Here is a 20112-nt window from a genome sequence, read left to right as displayed (position 1 = left end):
TTCTGCAAAGATATCACAATATCAGCAAGGAGGAGAGATAAAATGTAGTGCCTGTAGGCAATTATTCAAACATTCTATTATGCCATGCAAACAGAAAAACTGCTCATGTGTAAAATCCATTTATTTCAGTATTCAGTCAGTGTCATAATAGAAACCTTTTAAATTGAATTATTTGAGCAGCAAACATCCTTATTATCTTTGCTACTGTAGTTCTTTAAAAGGACAGCCATCTTTTTTGTCCATTATTTTGTTGCTTCTTCACCAACTCTTTATAATGCTCTGATCGTAAGAAGCGAGGAAATGAGTCCTTTGCCATAAGACATATGATAAGTTGTTGAGCATCATCAAAACAATTAACTGTTGGTTGTGAGATTTTCTGGGAGATAAGCTCTCTTGTTTTGTGATCAATATTTACCTGTGGAAAATGAAATTAAATGTCGGTTTAATATGTAAGACATTTACAATTACATTTTATGAAGGAGAGAATTCCACACAAAAGCAGTTACAGGCGGAGAAGTTTAATAAAGGCAAGTAAATTGCGAAGAATTCTGAAGAAAACATAGTGGTACCAGGAACAGCTGAAGTGAGATTGAAGGATAAAAAAAGTTTGTTCGGTATAGCAAAAAAAATAAATGCATTTCAGCCATGTATGCTATTATGATAACCTGTGGCATACTCAGCTTCCAGTGCCCATTCGGGTCTGGAGTGGATTCTGCATTGTATGCTCTATTCAGATGTCAGAGGACCATGTGAATGGCTGCAGCAGTCAGTTAACTAGGAAACCACTCCATCAGATGATGTGCTCAAAGTTACCACTGCAGTCAATCACTGTGAGATGGATACAAACATAGCAGGGTTGAGTTGAATATAAATTTACTCAAAGTGAGGAAGGGAAACAAGTGGTTAAAGTCTTTTGACAAGGGCACAAACGTAATACAGTGCTGTGCAAATTAATTGGGACAAAGCATTTTTTAAGTAAAATCGTAAGTTGGTTTCCAGTCAGTGATTCAAACCGGTTTTAATATATAATAAATCTTGGTCAACTAGCCAGTGGAAAAAGATAATTTTCAGAATTAGTATGTAACAGTGCATTATAACATTTAATTTTTTTGCTTTTTCCCAATTAATTTGCACAGCACTTTAGTTGCACAACAGCGTTAGTGCAGTTCTTGATGATTACACCTTTCAGTATATAACACTTGGAGCTCATACAGGTCACAGTCTTACTTCCCTGTTCTTGTCACAGGAGCTCATGGTTCAACCCACACTTAAAGGAGTTGTCCACCAGCAATAACTAAAATGCTTGGGTAGTCGTTACTTGAGTCGTGCAAATCGTAATGCTCAGGTGCTTGACTCAAATAACGAGTATAATGGAAGTCAATGGGAAACCTGAGCATTTTTCTGGTGGCAGACCTCTGAAGGTCTGTAGGGGGTGTAAAAAAATTGATAAACTATGCAAACAGTGCTGAAATGGCATGGGAACAGCATGAGGAAGACCCCCGGAAGCATCTCTAAATCTCAAGTTGGTGCTAAAAACAATGTTGTCAGAGTATTGCTCCCCTTTTACGGACGGACATTAAAACATACAAAACCACACTTAAAATGGATTTGACTGGAAAAAAGGTTAAGAAACATTATTTCCATGATAAGAACTTGTATATAAGGCAAAATTAATAAGAGGAAAAAAAAATGCTCCATCACACCTAGGGCTGGGCTATGTTCACACGCAGTGTTTTTGCTGCATGTTTACATAGCTTTCAATGGTGAAAAAAAACATTCCACAGGAAATGTAATTTTATAATTGTAATATCTTATCTGGTCATGTGGTAAGTGAGACATGATCAGACACATTGAAAGTCATTTAATTTTTCCAGGCCTATCAGCCAGCCATCACTATTTGTAGAAGGCCATCAGGCAGCCCTTTCAATTGTTAGATGGCAAGCAGGTATCTTGTAGACAGATGAGACAAAGATAGAGTTTTTTGGTAAAGCATATAATTCTACTGAATAGTGTAAATGGAATGAGGCCTACAAATAAAAAACACATTAGTTAGTCAAATATGATGGAGGTTCAAAGATATGTTGTTTTGCTGCCTCTGGCCCTGGGTGCCTTGAAATGTGAAGATTCCCAAAGGATTTTGGGTCGCAATGTAGTCAGAAAGCTGGGTTTGCATCGTAGTAGGTCTTCCAGCAGAACATTGACCCCAAACATACTTCAATAACCACTCAGAAATAGATGGAAACAAAGCACCAGAGAATTCAGAAGTGGTAATTCCAGCTGACATAGCATAAAGTCTCCCACCACTATCTCTTACATACAGATGCTACAGAGAAACTGTAAAGGACATATTAAATCACTTAATTTTCCATGCTTTGATGAATTTCTGAGTACGGAACACCGCAAAAAAAACATGAATCGGTCAATGAGTGCATGGAACAAACAAGTAGCAAGGCTTACAAATTATAAGACAATAATCCTTGACTAGATGCCTCGCATATGCCATTCCAACTGCCACAGCTCACCATTGACAAATTGCAGATCAGAGTGGTATTACTGTAGAATATTGAAGGGATTTGAATCGGCCCTCAATTTCATTTTATTGTTGTACATGGCAGTAAGAATCTGTAGAGTAACAAGTAACACTAAGCTAACACTCCCTAAGCTAGAAGATCGTTGGGTACAGCCGGGACCAGCTGCTTCGAAAGCATCACCAAACCAGGGATTCAAGCTTCAGGAGGCTAATTTGCATATTCCAGGTGCCTTCTGGGAGAAGCGAAGTCTCCCTAAGCTAGAAGATCGTTGGGTACAGCCGGGACCAGCTGCTTCGAAAGCATCACCAAACCAGGGATTCAAGCTTCAGGAGGCTAATTTGCATATTCCAGGTGCCTTCTGGGAGAAGCGAAGTCTCCCTAAGCTAGAAGATCGTTGGGTACAGCCGGGACCAGCTGCTTCGAAAGCATCACCAAACCAGGGATTCAAGCTTCAGGAGGCTAATTTGCATATTCCAGGTGCCTTCTGGGAGAAGCGAAGTCTCCCTAAGCTAGAAGATCGTTGGGTACAGCCGGGACCAGCTGCTTCGAAAGCATCACCAAACCAGGGATTCAAGCTTCAGGAGGCTAATTTGCATATTCCAGGTGCCTTCTGGGAGAAGCGAAGTCTCCCTAAGCTAGAAGATCGTTGGGTACAGCCGGGACCAGCTGCTTCGAAAGCATCACCAAACCAGGGATTCAAGCTTCAGGAGGCTAATTTGCATATTCCAGGTGCCTTCTGGGAGAAGCGAAGTCTCCCTAAGCTAGAAGATCGTTGGGTACAGCCGGGACCAGCTGCTTCGAAAGCATCACCAAACCAGGGATTCAAGCTTCAGGAGGCTAATTTGCATATTCCAGGTGCCTTCTGGGAGAAGCGAAGTCTCCCTAAGCTAGAAGATCGTTGGGTACAGCCGGGACCAGCTGCTTCGAAAGCATCACCAAACCAGGGATTCAAGCTTCAGGAGGCTAATTTGCATATTCCAGGTGCCTTCTGGGAGAAGCGAAGTCTCCCTAAGCTAGAAGATCGTTGGGTACAGCCGGGACCAGCTGCTTCGAAAGCATCACCAAACCAGGGATTCAAGCTTCAGGAGGCTAATTTGCATATTCCAGGTGCCTTCTGGGAGAAGCGAAGTCTCCCTAAGCTAGAAGATCGTTGGGTACAGCCGGGACCAGCTGCTTCGAAAGCATCACCAAACCAGGGATTCAAGCTTCAGGAGGCTAATTTGCATATTCCAGGTGCCTTCTGGGAGAAGCGAAGTCTCCCTAAGCTAGAAGATCGTTGGGTACAGCCGGGACCAGCTGCTTCGAAAGCATCACCAAACCAGGGATTCAAGCTTCAGGAGGCTAATTTGCATATTCCAGGTGCCTTCTGGGAGAAGTCTCCCTAAGCTAGAAGATCGTTGGGTACAGCCGGGACCAGCTGCTTCGAAAGCATCACCAAACCAGGGATTCAAGCTTCAGGAGGCTAATTTGCATATTCCAGGTGCCTTCTGGGAGAAGCGAAGTCTCCCTAAGCTAGAAGATCGTTGGGTACAGCCGGGACCAGCTGCTTCGAAAGCATCACCAAACCAGGGATTCAAGCTTCAGGAGGCTAATTTGCATATTCCAGGTGCCTTCTGGGAGAAGCGAAGTCTCCCTAAGCTAGAAGATCGTTGGGTACAGCCGGGACCAGCTGCTTCGAAAGCATCACCAAACCAGGGATTCAAGCTTCAGGAGGCTAATTTGCATATTCCAGGTGCCTTCTGGGAGAAGCGAAGTCTCCCTAAGCTAGAAGATCGTTGGGTACAGCCGGGACCAGCTGCTTCGAAAGCATCACCAAACCAGGGATTCAAGCTTCAGGAGGCTAATTTGCATATTCCAGGTGCCTTCTGGGAGAAGCGAAGTCTCCCTAAGCTAGAAGATCGTTGGGTACAGCCGGGACCAGCTGCTTCGAAAGCATCACCAAACCAGGGATTCAAGCTTCAGGAGGCTAATTTGCATATTCCAGGTGCCTTCTGGGAGAAGCGAAGTCTCCCTAAGCTAGAAGATCGTTGGGTACAGCCGGGACCAGCTGCTTCGAAAGCATCACCAAACCAGGGATTCAAGCTTCAGGAGGCTAATTTGCATATTCCAGGTGCCTTCTGGGAGAAGCGAAGTCTCCCTAAGCTAGAAGATCGTTGGGTACAGCCGGGACCAGCTGCTTCGAAAGCATCACCAAACCAGGGATTCAAGCTTCAGGAGGCTAATTTGCATATTCCAGGTGCCTTCTGGGAGAAGCGAAGTCTCCCTAAGCTAGAAGATCGTTGGGTACAGCCGGGACCAGCTGCTTCGAAAGCATCACCAAACCAGGGATTCAAGCTTCAGGAGGCTAATTTGCATATTCCAGGTGCCTTCTGGGAGAAGCGAAGTCTCCCTAAGCTAGAAGATCGTTGGGTACAGCCGGGAACAGCTGCTTCGAAAGCATCACCAAACCAGGGATTCAAGCTTCAGGAGGCTAATTTGCATATTCCAGGTGCCTTCTGGGAGAAGCGAAGTCTCCCTAAGCTAGAAGATCGTTGGGTACAGCCGGGACCAGCTGCTTCGAAAGCATCACCAAACCGCGCGCCGTAATTTTTGCCTGTAGGACATTATTGCAAGAGAGCTTGGCTGAGTAGATTACACAAGAAGGAAAACACACAGCAAGTCAGCAGGATCTAGGAGCAACATGGCAGATGTGACAACCTACATGGTGAGCTGCAGCATGTGCTACATGTTCACAGATCGACCAGAAGAAGAATCCAATTTCACCTGTCAGAAGTGTAGACTAGTGGCCCTTTTAGAAGAAAAGGTGCGGGGTCTGGAAGAAAGAATAGCAACTTTGAAACTCATCAAAGAGAATGAAGACTTTCTAGACAGAACAGAAGCATCTCTACTGGTCACAGAAGGTGCAAAAAGTGTCAGAGAACCTCCAAAAGCAGATGAGTGGAAGCATGTGACCAAAAGAAGCAAGAAGACCATGGAGAAATCACCAACCACACAACTGAAGAACCGATATCAAATCTTTGTAGAGGATGAAGATGGCACACCTAAGAATGAAGCAATACCAGCAAGCAAAAAAGAAAAGGGCACACAGCAACAAGTGACAGCAAAAAGTACAGCCAAGAAGCAACGAAGAGTGGTGGTGGTGGGAGACTCACTACTGAGAGGCACAGAAGCAGCCATCTGCAGACCGGACATAACTGCAAGAGAAGTATGCTGCCTTCCAGGTGCGATGATCAAGGATGTGACCGATAGGATACCAAAGCTCTTCAGCTCCAAGGACGTCCACCCATTTCTTCTGATACATGTTGGCACCAATGACACGGCAAGGAAGGACCTACCGACAATCTGCAAGGACTTTGAAGAGTTGGGGAAGAAAGTAAAGGAACTGGATGCACAGGTAGTTTTTTCTTCTATCCTTCCAGTAGATGGGCATGGCACCAGGAGATGGAACAGGATCCTTGATGCAAACAACTGGCTAAGACGATGGTGCAGACAACAAGGATTTGGATTCCTGGACCACGGTGTGAATTACTGGTATGATGGACTCCTCGCCAGAGACGGACTACACCTCAACAAACCTGGGAAACACACATTCGCCAGAAGACTCGCTACACTCATCAGGAGGGCGTTAAACTAGAAGAAGAGGGGACGGGAAGAAAAACATTAGACTCGAACAAAGACGACCCAGGAAAACATACTCAGAAGGGAGGTAAGAACATTTCTAAAACAATCCACAGTGAGGAGATTGGAACAAAACAAAATCCTCTAAACTGCATGCTCGCAAACGCCAGAAGCCTTACAAACAAGATGGAAGAACTAGAAGCAGAAATATCTACAGGTAACTTTGACATAGTGGGAATAACCGAGACATGGTTAGATGAAAGCTATGACTGGGCAGTTAACTTACAGGGTTACAGTCTGTTTAGAAAGGATCGTAAAAATCGGAGAGGAGGAGGGGTTTGTCTCTATGTAAAGTCTTGTCTAAAGTCCACTTTAAGGGAGGATATTAGCGAAGGGAATGAGGATGTCGAGTCCATATGGGTTGAAATTCATGGAGGGAAAAATGGTAACAAAATTCTCATTGGGGTCTGTTACAAACCCCCAAATATAACAGAAAGCATGGAAAGTCTACTTCTAAAGCAGATAGATGAAGCTGCAACCCATAATGAGGTCCTGGTTATGGGGGACTTTAACTACCCGGATATTAACTGGGAAACAGAAACCTGTGAAACCCATAAAGGCAACAGGTTTCTGCTAATAACCAAGAAAAATTATCTTTCACAATTGGTGCAGAATCCAACCAGAGGAGCAGCACTTTTAGACCTAATACTATCTAATAGACCTGACAGAATAACAAATCTGCAGGTGGTTGGGCATTTAGGAAATAGCGACCACAATATTGTGCAGTTTCACCTGTCTTTCACTAGGGGGACTTGTCAGGGAGTCACAAAAACATTGAACTTTAGGAAGGCAAAGTTTGAACAGCTTAGAGATGCCCTTAATCTGGTAGACTGGGACAATATCCTCAGAAATGAGAATACAGATAATAAATGGGAAATGTTTAAGAACATCCTAAATAGGCAGTGTAAGCGGTTTATACCTTGTGGGAATAAAAGGACTAGAAATAGGAAAAACCCAATGTGGCTAAACAAAGAAGTAAGACAGGCAATTAACAGTAAAAAGAAAGCATTTGCACTACTAAAGCAGGATGGCACCATTGAAGCTCTAAAAAACTATAGGGAGAAAAATACTTTATCTAAAAAACTAATTAAAGCTGCCAAAAAGGAAACAGAGAAGCACATTGCTAAGGAGAGTAAAACTAATCCCAAACTGTTCTTCAACTATATCAATAGTAAAAGAATAAAAACTGAAAATGTAGGCCCCTTAAAAAATAGTGAGGAAAGAATGGTTGTAGATGACGAGGAAAAAGCTAACATATTAAACACCTTCTTCTCCACGGTATTCACGGTGGAAAATGAAATGCTAGGTGAAATCCCAAGAAACAATGAAAACCCTATATTAAGAGTCACCAATCTAACCCAAGAAGAGGTGCGAAACCGGCTAAATAAGATTAAAATAGATAAATCTCCGGGTCCGGATGGCATACACCCACGAGTACTAAGAGAACTAAGTAATGTAATAGATAAACCATTATTTCTTATTTTTAGGGACTCTATAGCGACAGGGTCTGTTCCGCAGGACTGGCGCATAGCAAATGTGGTGCCAATATTCAAAAAGGGCTCTAAAAGTGAACCTGGAAATTATAGGCCAGTAAGTCTAACCTCTATTGTTGGTAAAATATTTGAAGGGTTTCTGAGGGATGTTATTCTGGATTATCTCAATGAGAATAACTGTTTAACTCCATATCAGCATGGGTTTATGAGAAATCGCTCCTGTCAAACCAATCTAATCAGTTTTTATGAAGAGGTAAGCTATAGACTGGACCACGGTGAGTCATTGGACGTGGTATATCTCGATTTTTCCAAAGCGTTTGATACCGTGCCGCACAAGAGGTTGGTACACAAAATGAGAATGCTTGGTCTGGGGGAAAATGTGTGTAAATGGGTTAGTAACTGGCTTAGTGATAGAAAGCAGAGGGTGGTTATAAATGGTATAGTCTCTAACTGGGTCGCTGTGACCAGTGGGGTACCGCAGGGGTCAGTATTGGGACCTGTTCTCTTCAACATATTCATTAATGATCTGGTAGAAGGTTTACACAGTAAAATATCGATATTTGCAGATGATACAAAACTATGTAAAGCAGTTAATACAAGAGAAGATAGTATTCTGCTACAGATGGATCTGGATAAGTTGGAAACTTGGGCTGAAAGGTGGCAGATGAGGTTTAACAATGATAAATGTAAGGTTATACACATGGGAAGAGGGAATCAATATCACCATTACACACTGAACGGGAAACCACTGGGTAAATCTGACAGGGAGAAGGACTTGGGGATCCTAGTTAATGATAAACTTACCTGGAGCAGCCAGTGCCAGGCAGCAGCTGCCAAGGCAAACAGGATCATGGGGTGCATTAAAAGAGGTCTGGATACACATGATGAGAGCATTATACTGCCTCTGTACAAATCCCTAGTTAGACCGCACATGGAGTACTGTGTCCAGTTTTGGGCACCGGTGCTCAGGAAGGATATAATGGAACTAGAGAGAGTACAAAGGAGGGCAACAAAATTAATAAAGGGGATGGGAGAACTACAATACCCAGATAGATTAGCGAAATTAGGATTATTTAGTCTAGAAAAAAGACGACTGAGGGGCGATCTAATAACCATGTATAAGTATATAAGGGGACAATACAAATATCTCGCTGAGGATCTGTTTATACCAAGGAAGGTGACGGGCACAAGGGGGCATTCTTTGCGTCTGGAGGAGAGAAGGTTTTTCCACCAACATAGAAGAGGATTCTTTACTGTTAGGGCAGTGAGAATCTGGAATTGCTTGCCTGAGGAGGTGGTGATGGCGAACTCAGTCGAGGGGTTCAAGAGAGGCCTGGATGTCTTCCTGGAGCAGAACAATATTGTATCATACAATTATTAGGTTCTGTAGAAGGACGTAGATCTGGGGATTTATTATGATGGAATATAGGCTGAACTGGATGGACAAATGTCTTTTTTCGGCCTTACTAACTATGTTACTATGTTACTACCAGCTTTACGGAGTACAGATAACTAAAAAACATGAATTAGTCATTAAGTGCATGGGAGAAAAACCGCAGCAAGGCTTACAATTTATGAGACAATAATCCCTGACTAGATGCCTGTGATACGCTACTGCCACATCTTACCCTACACGAATTGCAGACCAGAGGGGTATTATTATGACAGAAAAGAATCTATTTGAATTAGCCCTGAAAAAAGCGATTTGTTTGATGTAGCAGCTAAAGACACAAAAGAGAATAGTAAAACCAAAAACACTCAGTTTGAAAAAATGTTGCAGTAATCCGCAAGTGCTAGTAAAAGATGTAAAAAACAGGGTATTTGGTTGATACGTTTTTTGCAAAAAATGTATACTAAGCTGCTCTACCAATCTTCACGGTATACCCTTATCAGAGCAGTCCTAACTAATGTATGCAATCCCTATCTGATGTATTTAAAAACCTGATCATCTGTATATAACCTGTGTGAACAGGGTTCAGAGAGGAAAAATCCATGTGTGCATACAGGGTAGAACAGCTTTTGTGCAGATAGCCCAAGAGGAGTGGTGGAACTCCCCAGTATTGTAGACACAAGAGAACAATTATGGAAACAGGAACACATGGGCTACTTGCACATGCAACATTTTTTCAAACTGAGTGTTTTTGGTTTTACTATTCTCTTTTGTGTCTTCAGGTTTCTTGGTGGTGTGTGAACATGATCATACAGACTTGTTCACTGTGCAAGTAGCCCATGTGTTCCTGTTTCCATAATTGTTCTCTTGTGTCTACAAGACTGGGGAGTTCCACCACTCCTCTTGGGCTATCTGCACAAAAGCTGTTCTACCCTGTATGCACACATGGATTTTTCCTCTCTGAACCCTGTTCACACAGGTTATATACAGATGATCAGGTTTTTAAATACATCAGATAGGGATTGCATACATTAGTTAGGACTGCTCTGATAAGGGTATACCGTGAAGATTGGTAGAGCAGCTTAGTATACATTTTTTGCAAAAAACGTATCAACCAAATACCCTGTTTTTTACATCTTTTACTAGCACTTGCGGATTACTGCAACATTTTTTCAAACTGAGTGTTTTTGGTTTTACTATTCTCTTTTGTGTCTTCAGGTTTCTTGGTGGTTTGTGAACATGATCATACAGACTTGTTCACTGTGCAAGTAGCCCATGTGTTCCTGTTTCCATAATTGATGTAGCAGCTAGTGATGAGCGAGTGTACTTGTTGCTCTGGTTTACCCAAGCACGCAGTGTACTCGTTGCTCGGGTTTACCCGAGCACGCTCGGGTGACCTCCGAGTATTTATGACTGCTCGGAGATTTAGTTTTCATCATGGCAGCTGAATGATTTACAGCTACTAGCCAGGCTGAGTATATTGAGGGTTGCCTAGTTGCTAGGGAATCCCCACATGTAATCAAGCAGACTAATAGCTGTAAATCATTCAGCTCCCCCAATGAAAACTAAATCTCCGAGCACTTACAAATACTCAGATCACCAGAGCATGCTCGGGAAAACCCGAGCAACGAGTACACTCGCTCATCACTAGCAGCATCAAGGACTGTTACTTCATTAACCCTGTTGGGAAATATAATGGATCATTTCACATCTACTTAGACTGATATGGAGGACACCAGGATCTTCTGCATTTACTGTACAAACTCTCCTGTCCCCGCTGTGAAATCCTGTATGCAGTGTGAGAACTTCCTATCACGTCACGTCAACGACCCATCAACTCTTTCGGTTTCAATTTTTTTTTCTCTCAACTGGAAGGTGGATAAACATAAAAGCATTTTTTTACCATTGTTAAGGAGTGGGTCACCTTCACTTGTAAAGCAGATTCACTAAGTGCCAAAAATTAGGAGACACTCCAATACTCCCTTGAGGAAAGGAGGGCCTCAGAAAACTTTTTTTCCCCATTAAGGTGTGAGTATCCTAGACTGGTCACGCCCATGCACTAAGTGCATGGGCTGAAAATTTTTTACCCATGTGGGTATATTATATAAATAAATGTTCAAGGTAGACATCTAAACATTGTTAATGCGGGCGTCATAAACACTCTTAAAAAAGTGATAGTGAGGATAGTGTGATCACCCTGATATGATGGTGGTGGAGGAGCGTGCTACAAAAAAGATGAAATCCTGAGGCGTATACCCATGTTTGGGTGGGAAGAGGTGCAGAAGAGAAAAGTAGACCAGAAAAAAACAAACACTGAATTTGAGTGTATGTTCTGCTGCTGTCATCTGGTGGTGCACAGAAGTCTCGTCCAATCCAGCCCATGTTGATTTTGATAAGTCAGTCTGTCAGAATTTTCAGTAGACAAGCAGATGTGCCAATCAGTTATAATACACCCAGCAGCACTGAAAACCCATTTTGATGAAACACTCGCAGCAGGGCAGGCCAGGACTTTCAAGGCATAGGGAGACAGGTCATGCTACGTATCTAGCTTGCCTACCCAATAATTGTAAGACACAGAGGAATCACGGAGAATGCTGGTATGGTTGGGTAAGGTACTCCTTCAGCATCTTCCAAAACGTTTCCCTCATTATCAGAGTACCTTGCTCATCAAGGCCTTGGTACTGCTGCTGCAGCACTACCAGGGCAGCGGCAACTGCAGTTGACTTGTGGAAATGGGCATACACATGGTGTACTTTCACAAGTAATTCAGGCAGATCTGGGTAGATTTTGAGAAACAGCTGAATCACTAAATTGAGCACATGGGCCAAGCATGGTACGTGTGCGAGATTACCATCCTTTAGAGCTGTCAACAGGTTATGGCCATTGTCACACACTACCATGTCTGGTTGCAGATTCAGGGGCGATAGACACAGATCAGTGCGGCTGTGTGCAGTTTGCCACTCAAGCAGACTAGCTTCAGCAGTGCTTGTTGACGCTTGGCTGAGGCAGTGCGACAGACCTGCAGTGCTTCCAGCTTGTGACTGATGTTGACATTTGTTGAGATGGATGGTGAGGAGGAGGTGCAGTGTGTGCTTTATAAAATAGGGGCAACCCTGATCGGTAGCACATATTCCAGGGTCCGACTGAGTTCTGGATTACACAATGTTTACCCAGTGTGCTATCAAAGAAATGTAGCATCCCTGACCACAAGCACTTGTCCAGGTGTCCGTGGTTAAGTGGATCTTCCCAGTCACAGCGTTGGTCACAGAACACCAGGAGAAATAATGGCGGCTGGTGACCGAGTACAGAGGGACGGCCACTGCCATGAGGCTTTTGAAAGGTTCCGTCTCTAAAGGCCTAAACGACAACATTTTCAGGGCTAGCAGTCTGAAAATGTGGCCGTTTAGCATTGTAGCCTGTGGGTGGCTGCGTATTTACACTTGTGTTCCAAGGACTGTGGTAGGTACAGCTGAAAGCGCTGAGACAAGGTCGTAGTCTTGATTCCTGACAGTGGTTGTGAATGTGCAACGATAGGTAAAGGGTGGGAGGCATCTCCGCCTAAGTCATGGACAGGGTATTGGCATGCACGTAGAATAGGGGAAGAGGAAGTGGTGTCACCCGCAGACATAGTTTCTGGACCCTGGTTTTCAGCCCAAGTAGTCGAGTGCTTTGCATGTGCCTGAGCATGCTGGTGCCGGCCAGATAGGTAGTTGTGCTGCCCCTACTGATGCTGGCATGGCAGATGTTGCAAATGGCCTTTTTTGGATTAGCTGGACTGTATTTAAAAAGAGTCAGACTCATGAGCACCTAAACTTTGGCTTGGCAACTTCACCCGTGTTGGTGCTCTAGGGATCAGTTGCCCACCTTGTGTCTCTGGCCACCCCATTGCCACTTCCTGCCTGTTGTGGTGCTGCAGATCCTTCCCCCTGTGCGCTGCTGTCATAGCTCTGCATGTCACCTTCCCAGGTTTGGTCAGTGACTTCATCCAACACCTCGTCTCCACTCTGCACCCTGGTAATCCTCCTGACGTAACAGCACCACTTGCTGACAATTGCATCTCATCATAATCCAGCTCTTGAGGCATTTTCCCACAGTCGCCTTATTGTGATAGTGTTTGCTCAAATATTTGAGCATCGCTACATTCAATCTCCTCATTTGCTAGTTGGAACGGGCAGAGCGAGAGGCCAGAATCTATAAATGGAAATGTGAACAGCTCTTCGGAGTGTCCAAGTATGGGATCACTTGTCTCCGGGCACTGGCATGGTGGGAGGAAGGAGGATCAGGATGAGCATTATATGGTCCAGAATTACGGCAACTGAGATTGGACCATGTGCTAGATAAGGGTGGTGCTGGATAGCAAATAATTCTTCCAATCACTTTGCCATCGAACAACCTTTTCACATGGATCTGGCTTCAAGAGTGGTGATCCGCGACCCTTATAAAGTGAGACGGGAAGTTAGATGCGTTTGTTGTGCTCGCGTGGCATGCACCGTTTCACCTTGCCCACGTCCTCAGCCTCTTTGCTCACCATCAGCATCACATCCACTTTCCTATCCCTTACCGTGCACATTTCCCATTTTAAATTACGTATGATATATTCCTGATGATATAGTCATACAGATGGACGTATAAGACTATAGTATCAACATAGCAATGTGATTTATTTTTTAACAAAGATTTTTTTGGAGGATGCTTTTGAGGTCCACTCTAGCATGATAAATTCCATATAAAATGTCACAGCTCAAAAAAAGGCTGCATTACAATGGCCGCCAAATTTACACACCTCAGACGGACATATGAGACTGCAGTATAAATATAGCAATACAATGTTTTTACAATTTTTTTGGAGGCTGGGGGTTTGAGGAACAACTGTAGCATGCTAAATGCTGTATAAAATTTCACTGCTCAAAAAAATTGCTGCATTACAATGCCAGGCAAATTTGCCCATTTGAGATGGATGTACAGTGGGTATGGAAAGTATTTAAATTTTTTCACTCTTTGTTTCATTGCAGCCATTTAGTAAATTCAAAAAAGTTCATTTCATTTTTTTTTCTCAATAATGTATACCCTGCACCCCATCTTGACTTGAAAAAACAGAAATGTAGTAATTTTTGCAAATTTATTAAAAAAGAAAAACGGAAGTATCACATGGTCATAAGTTTTCAGACCCTTTGCTCAGTATTGAGTAGAAGCACCCATTTGAGCAAGTACAACCACACGTCTTCTTGGAAATGATGCAACAAGTTTTTCACAACTGGATTTGAGGATCCTCTGCCATTCTTCCTTGCAGATCTCTCCAGTTCCGTCAGGTTGGATGGTGAACGTTGGTGGACAGCCATTTTCAGCTCTCTCCAGAGATGCCTAATTGGGTTTAGGTCAGGGCTCTGGCTGGGCCAGTCAAGAATGGTCACATGGTTGTTCTGGAGCCACTCCTTTGTTATTTTAGCTGTGTGCTTAGGGTCATTGTCTTGTTGGAAGGTGAACCTTTGGTCAAGTCTGAGGTCCAGAGCACTCTGGAAAACATTTTCATCCAGGATATCTCTGTACTTGGCCGCATTCATGTTTCCTTCAATTACAACCAGTCATCCTGTCCTTGCAGCTGAAAAACACATACCACTTAGAATTGTCACCAAAAAGATCTATCTTCATCTCATCAGACCAGAGAATCTTATTTCTCATAGTCTGGGAGTCCTTCATGTGTTTTTTAGCAAACTCTATGCGGGCTTTCACTGAGGAGAGCCTTTTGTCGGGCCACTCTGCCATAAAGGCCTGATGGAGGGCTGCAGTGATAGTTGACTTTGTGGAACTTTCTCCCATCTCCCTATTGCATCTCTGGAGTACAGCCACAGTGATCTTTTGGTTCTTCTTTACCTCTCTCATCAAGGCTCTTCTCCCATGATTGCTCAGTTTGGCTGGACGGCCAGGTCTAGGAAGACTTCTGGTGGTCCCAAACTTCTTCCATTTAAGAATTATGGAGGACACTGTGCTCTTAGGAACCTTGAGTACTGCAGAAATTCTTGGCCAGATCTGTGTCTTGCCACAATTCTGTCTCTCAGCTCCTTGGCCAGTTCCTTTTATCTCATGATTCTCATTTGGACAGCATGTGACTTAAATATGAGTGTCTGAAAAAAAGGGCCTGAATACTTATCACAATGTGATAGTTCAGTTTTTCTTTTTAATTAAATTAGCAAAATGTCTACATTTTTTTTTTTTTTTGGGTGGGGGGGTTCATTCAAGATGGGGTGCAGAGTGTACATTATTATGAAAAAAGTGAACTTTTTTGAATTTACCAAATGGCTGCAATGAAACAAAGTGAAAAATTTAAAGGTTTATGAAAACATTAATAATAATATTTTTTATTTATATAGCACCAACATATTCTGCAGCACTTTACATTCTATACCCACTGTATGAGACTGCAGTATAAATATAGCAATGCAATGGCGATACAACTAAGTCTAGCTGTATGCTTTGGATGCACAACTGCCACAGTAAAAATGGTGTATAATATTTCCCTGCTCAGAACAATTTGCAGGATTAAGAACAAAAAGAATAGGCTGCGTGACCAAGCTTTGGATGGCACTGGCTGCTTAGAGCAGGAGCTCCAGCAGAGAGTGGCATCAACTCAGCACAACAAGGTGAAAAATCACTCTGAGAAGCCCTAAATAAAGGTACCGTCACACTCAGCAACTTTGCAACGAGAACGACAACAATCTGTGACGTTGCAGCGTCCTGGATAGCGATCTCGTGTTTGACACGCAGCAGCGATCTGGATCCCGCTGTTATATCGCTGGTCGGAGCTAGAAATCCAGAACTTTACTTGGTCGTTAGATCGGCGTGTATCGTCGTGTTTGACATCAAAAGCAACGACGCCAGCAACGTTTTTATATGGAGCGTGAATGATAAGTGAGTCGCCGTTATGTCACTGGATCGCTCCTGCATCGTTCTGTTTGACGTCTCTACAGCGACCTAAACAGCGACGCTCCAGCGATCTAGTTTAGGTCGGATCGTTGTCTATATTGCTGGAGCGTCGCTTAGTGTAACGGTACCTTAAGTTACCTGGTGACCTGAGGACACAGTGATCCGAATGGTTCGGTGCAAGTCAGTGAGAAGGAGCTCCGCAAGAAAGGTGACTGCATATTTCTCCCAGGACCAGATACTAAGTGCAGCCTCTAAAATGGCTGCAGCTTCTCCTTCCCCAGCTCCTTCTTCCTGCTCATCAAGGGGGGCTCACATGCAGCAGTCTGAGAAAGGGGTGAGGAAGCACAGACAGATATCCCCCTTACACAAAAAAATAATGGAGGCTTTGCTGAAGTCCCTGAGACAAAAGCTCCAATCTGATCTGAAAGCAATGATATGATATGGTATGCTCATCTACTCAGCTTTTTCTGCTATGTCTGTCCATATGAAGTGCATATAATCTCCATCTGGTATGCTCATCTACTCAGCTTTTCCTGCTATGTCTGTCTATATGAAGTGCATATAATCTCCACCTGGAATTCTTTGCTTACCCATTATTTTCTATCAATATGTACTTCACTCCTCTTGCTTCTTCCTTGCATACCTGAGTGGTCAATCTACCCCACCACCTCTTCATGACCTGGCTAAGGCTACTTTCACACGAGTCTGTCGGCATACCTCCCAACCGTCCCAGATCCAGCGGGACTGTCCTGATTTTGACAGTCAGCCCCGCGATCCCGTGCAGACATTAATTGTCCCGCACTGGTTGGGAGGTGTGTATATCACGCGGTCAGCTGAGAGTTCCCCGAGTCCCTTCACCCGGCCCGCACAGCAGCACACCACATAATGGCTGCTCTGTGCGCACAGGACCTGTGATGAGGTCACAGGATGGGAGGAGTCAGGGGTCACATGATCGGAAGGACATCCGTGTACAGGACTCTGCTGGTTGCCATGGCGCCGGAGGAGGGTAAGGGTCTGTTTCCACGATCAGGAAACGCTGCGTGTCTGACGCTGCATAGAGCCGCAGCGTCAGACACGCAGCGTCCAGATGTTACAGCATAGTGGAGGGGATTTAATGAAATCCCGTCTCCACTATGCGTGGTAACACGCACGCGGCGGCCCTGCGACTCCGGACATGCTGCGCGTCTTTTCAGATCGCAGCATGTCCGTATATCTTGCGGCGACGCAGCGTCGCCGCAAGATATAGCACAGGGCCCTATGGTGGGGAGCGATGATGCCGGATGTATGCTGTGAACACATCCGGCATCATCGCGTCCCAGAAAGGGGGCGGGGCTACCGCAGAGCGGCTAAGCCGCTCCGGCGATACCGCCGGCCATCCTGACCGTGGAAACATACCCTCAGTGTATGTGTGAGGTCAGGAGGTGTTTACAGTGTGGATGTAGCAGAGCCGTGTGTGTACGAGGTGTATGGATCGGAGCAGCGTGTGAAAGTTGTATGGAGCAGAGTCGTGTGTGTAAGAGGTGTACGGAGCCGTGTGCATGAGGTGTACGGAGCGCAGCCGCGTGTGTACGAGGTGTACGGAGTAGAGCAGCATGTGAAAGATGTACGGAGCGGAGTCGTGTGTAAGAGGTATACGGAGCCATGTGTACGGAGCACAGCCGCGTGTGTACGAGGTGTACGGAGCGGAGCAGCATGTGAAAGGTGTACGGAGCGGAGTCGTGTGTTTAAGAGGTGTACGGAGCCATGTGTACGAGGTGTACGGAGCACAGCCACGTGTGTACGAGGTGTACAGAGCGGAGCAGCATGTGAAAAATGTACAGAGCGGAGTCGTGTGTAAGAGGTGTACGGAGCCATGTGTACGAGGTGTACGGAGCACAGCCGCGTGTGTACGAGGTGTACGGAGCGGAGGAGCACGTGAAAGGTGTACAGAGCGGAGTCGTGTGTAAGAGGTGTACGGAGCACAGCCACGTGTGTACGAGGTGTACGGAGCGGAGCAGCATGTGAAAGCTGTACGGAGCGGAGTCGTGTGTAAGAGGTGTACGGAGCACAGCCACGTGTGTACGAGGTGTACGGAGCGGAGCAGCATGTGAAAGGTGTATGGAGCGGAGTAGTGTGTAAGAGATGTATGGAGCCGTGTGTACGAGGTGTACGGAGCACAGCCGCATGTGTACGAGGTGTACAGAGCGGAGCAGCATGTGAAAGATGTACAGAGCAGTGTTGTGTGTAAGAGGTGTACGGAGCCATGTGTACGAGGTGTACGGAGCACAGCCACGTGTGTACGGAGCGGAGCAGCATGTGAAAGCTGTACGGAGCGGAGTCGTGTGTAAGAGGTGTACAGAGCAGAGCCACGTGTGTACGAGGTGTACGGAGCGGAGCAGCATGTGAAAGGTGTACGGAGCAGAGTAGTGTGTAAGAGATGTATGGAGCCGTGTGTATGAGGTGTACGGAGCACAGCCGAGTGTGTACGAGGTGTACGGAGCGGAGGAGCACGTGAAAGGTGTACAGAGCGGAGTCGTGTGTAAGAGGTGTACGGAGCACAGCCGCGTGTGTACGAGGTGTACGGAGCGGAGCAGCATGTGAAAGGTTTACGGAGTGGAGTCGTGTGTGTAAGAGGTGTACGGAGCACAGCCGCATGTGTACGAGGTGTACGGAGCGGAGCAGCATGTGAAAGGTGTACGGAGCGGAGTCGTGTGTAAGAGGTGTACGGAGCACAGCCACGTGTGTACGAGGTGTACGGAGCGGAGCAGCATGTGAAAGGTGTACGGAGCGGAGTACTGTGTAAGAGGTGTATGGAGCCGTGTGTACGAGGTGTACGGAGCACAGCCGCGTGTGTATGGAGTGGAGTCGTGTGTAAGAGGTATACGGAGCCATGTGTACGAGGTGTACGGAGCACAGCCGCGTGTGTACGAGGTGTACGGAGCGGAGCAGCATGTCAAAGGTGTACGGAGTGGAGTCGTGTGTGTAAGAGGTGTACAGAGCACAGCCGCATGTGTACGAGGTGTATGGAGCGGAGCAGCATGTGAAAGGTGTACAGATCGGAGTCGTGTGTAAGAGGTGTACGGAGCACAGCCACGTGTGTACGAGGTGTACGGAGCGGAGCAGCATGTGAAAGGTGTACGGAGCGGAGTCGTGTGTAAGAGGTGTACGGAGCACAGCCACGTGTGTACGAGGTGTACGGAGCAGAGCAGCATGTGAAAGGTGTATGGAGCGGAGTAGTGTGTAAGAGGTGTATGGAGCCGTGTGTACGAGGTGTACGGAGCACAGCCGCATGTGTACGAGGTGTATGGAGCGGAGGAGCACGTGAAAGGTGTACAGAGCGGAGTCGTGTGTAAGAGGTGTACGGAGCACAACCGCGTGTGTACGAGGTGTACGGAGCGGAGCAGCATGTGAAAGGTGTACGGAGTGGAGTCGTGTGTGTAAGAGGTGTACGGAGCACAGCCGCATGTGTACGAGGTGTACAGAGCGGAGCAGCATGTGAAAGGTGTACGGAGCGGAGTCGTGTATAAGAGGTGTACGGAGCACAGCCACGTGTGTACGAGGTGTACGGAGCGGAGCAGCATGTGAAAGGTGTATGGAGCGGAGTTGTGTGTAAGAGGTGTACGGAGCACAGCCACGTGTGTACGAGGTGTACGGAGCGGAGCAGCATGTGAAAGGTGTACGGAGCGGAGTAGTGTGTAAGAGGTGTATGGAGCCGTCTGTACGAGGTGTACGGAGCACAGCCGCGTGTGTACGGAGCGGAGGAGCACGTGAAAGTTGTACAGAGCGGAGTCGTGTGTAAGAGGTGTACGGAGCACAGCCGCGTGTGTACGAGGTGTACGGAGCGGAGCAGCATGTCAAAGGTGTACGGAGTGGAGTCGTGTGTGTAAGAGGTGTACAGAGCACAGCCGCATGTGTACAAGGTGTATGGAGCGGAGCAGCATGTGAAAGGTGTACAGATCGGAGTCGTGTGTAAGAGGTGTACGGAGCACAGCCGCGTGTGTACGGAGCGGAGGAGCACGTGAAAGTTGTACAGAGCGGAGTCGTGTGTAAGAGGTGTACGGAGCACAGCCGCGTGTGTATGAGGTGTACGGAGCGGAGAGGCATGTGAAAGGTGTACGGA

The 20112-nt window shown here is 45.7% G+C and overlaps 1 protein-coding gene across 1 annotated transcript in view; it reads right to left on the bottom strand.

Moving 5' to 3' along the window:
* Positions 1–103: 103 nt before the first annotated feature.
* RGS21 (regulator of G protein signaling 21) overlaps positions 104–20112 on the bottom strand; it is a 149787-nt gene continuing 129778 nt past the window's right edge. The window contains exon 3 of the mRNA XM_069737166.1: positions 104–415. Coding sequence (XP_069593267.1) covers positions 215–415 — 201 coding nt within the window. The 3' untranslated portion in view covers positions 104–214. The remainder of the gene's footprint in view (positions 416–20112) is intronic.

Source organism: Ranitomeya imitator, chromosome 8 (assembly GCF_032444005.1).
Source record: "Ranitomeya imitator isolate aRanImi1 chromosome 8, aRanImi1.pri, whole genome shotgun sequence".
Taxonomy (NCBI): domain Eukaryota; kingdom Metazoa; phylum Chordata; class Amphibia; order Anura; family Dendrobatidae; genus Ranitomeya; species Ranitomeya imitator.
Note: the sequence above shows the minus strand (reverse complement) of the source record. Positions and strands in the feature narration are given on the sequence as shown.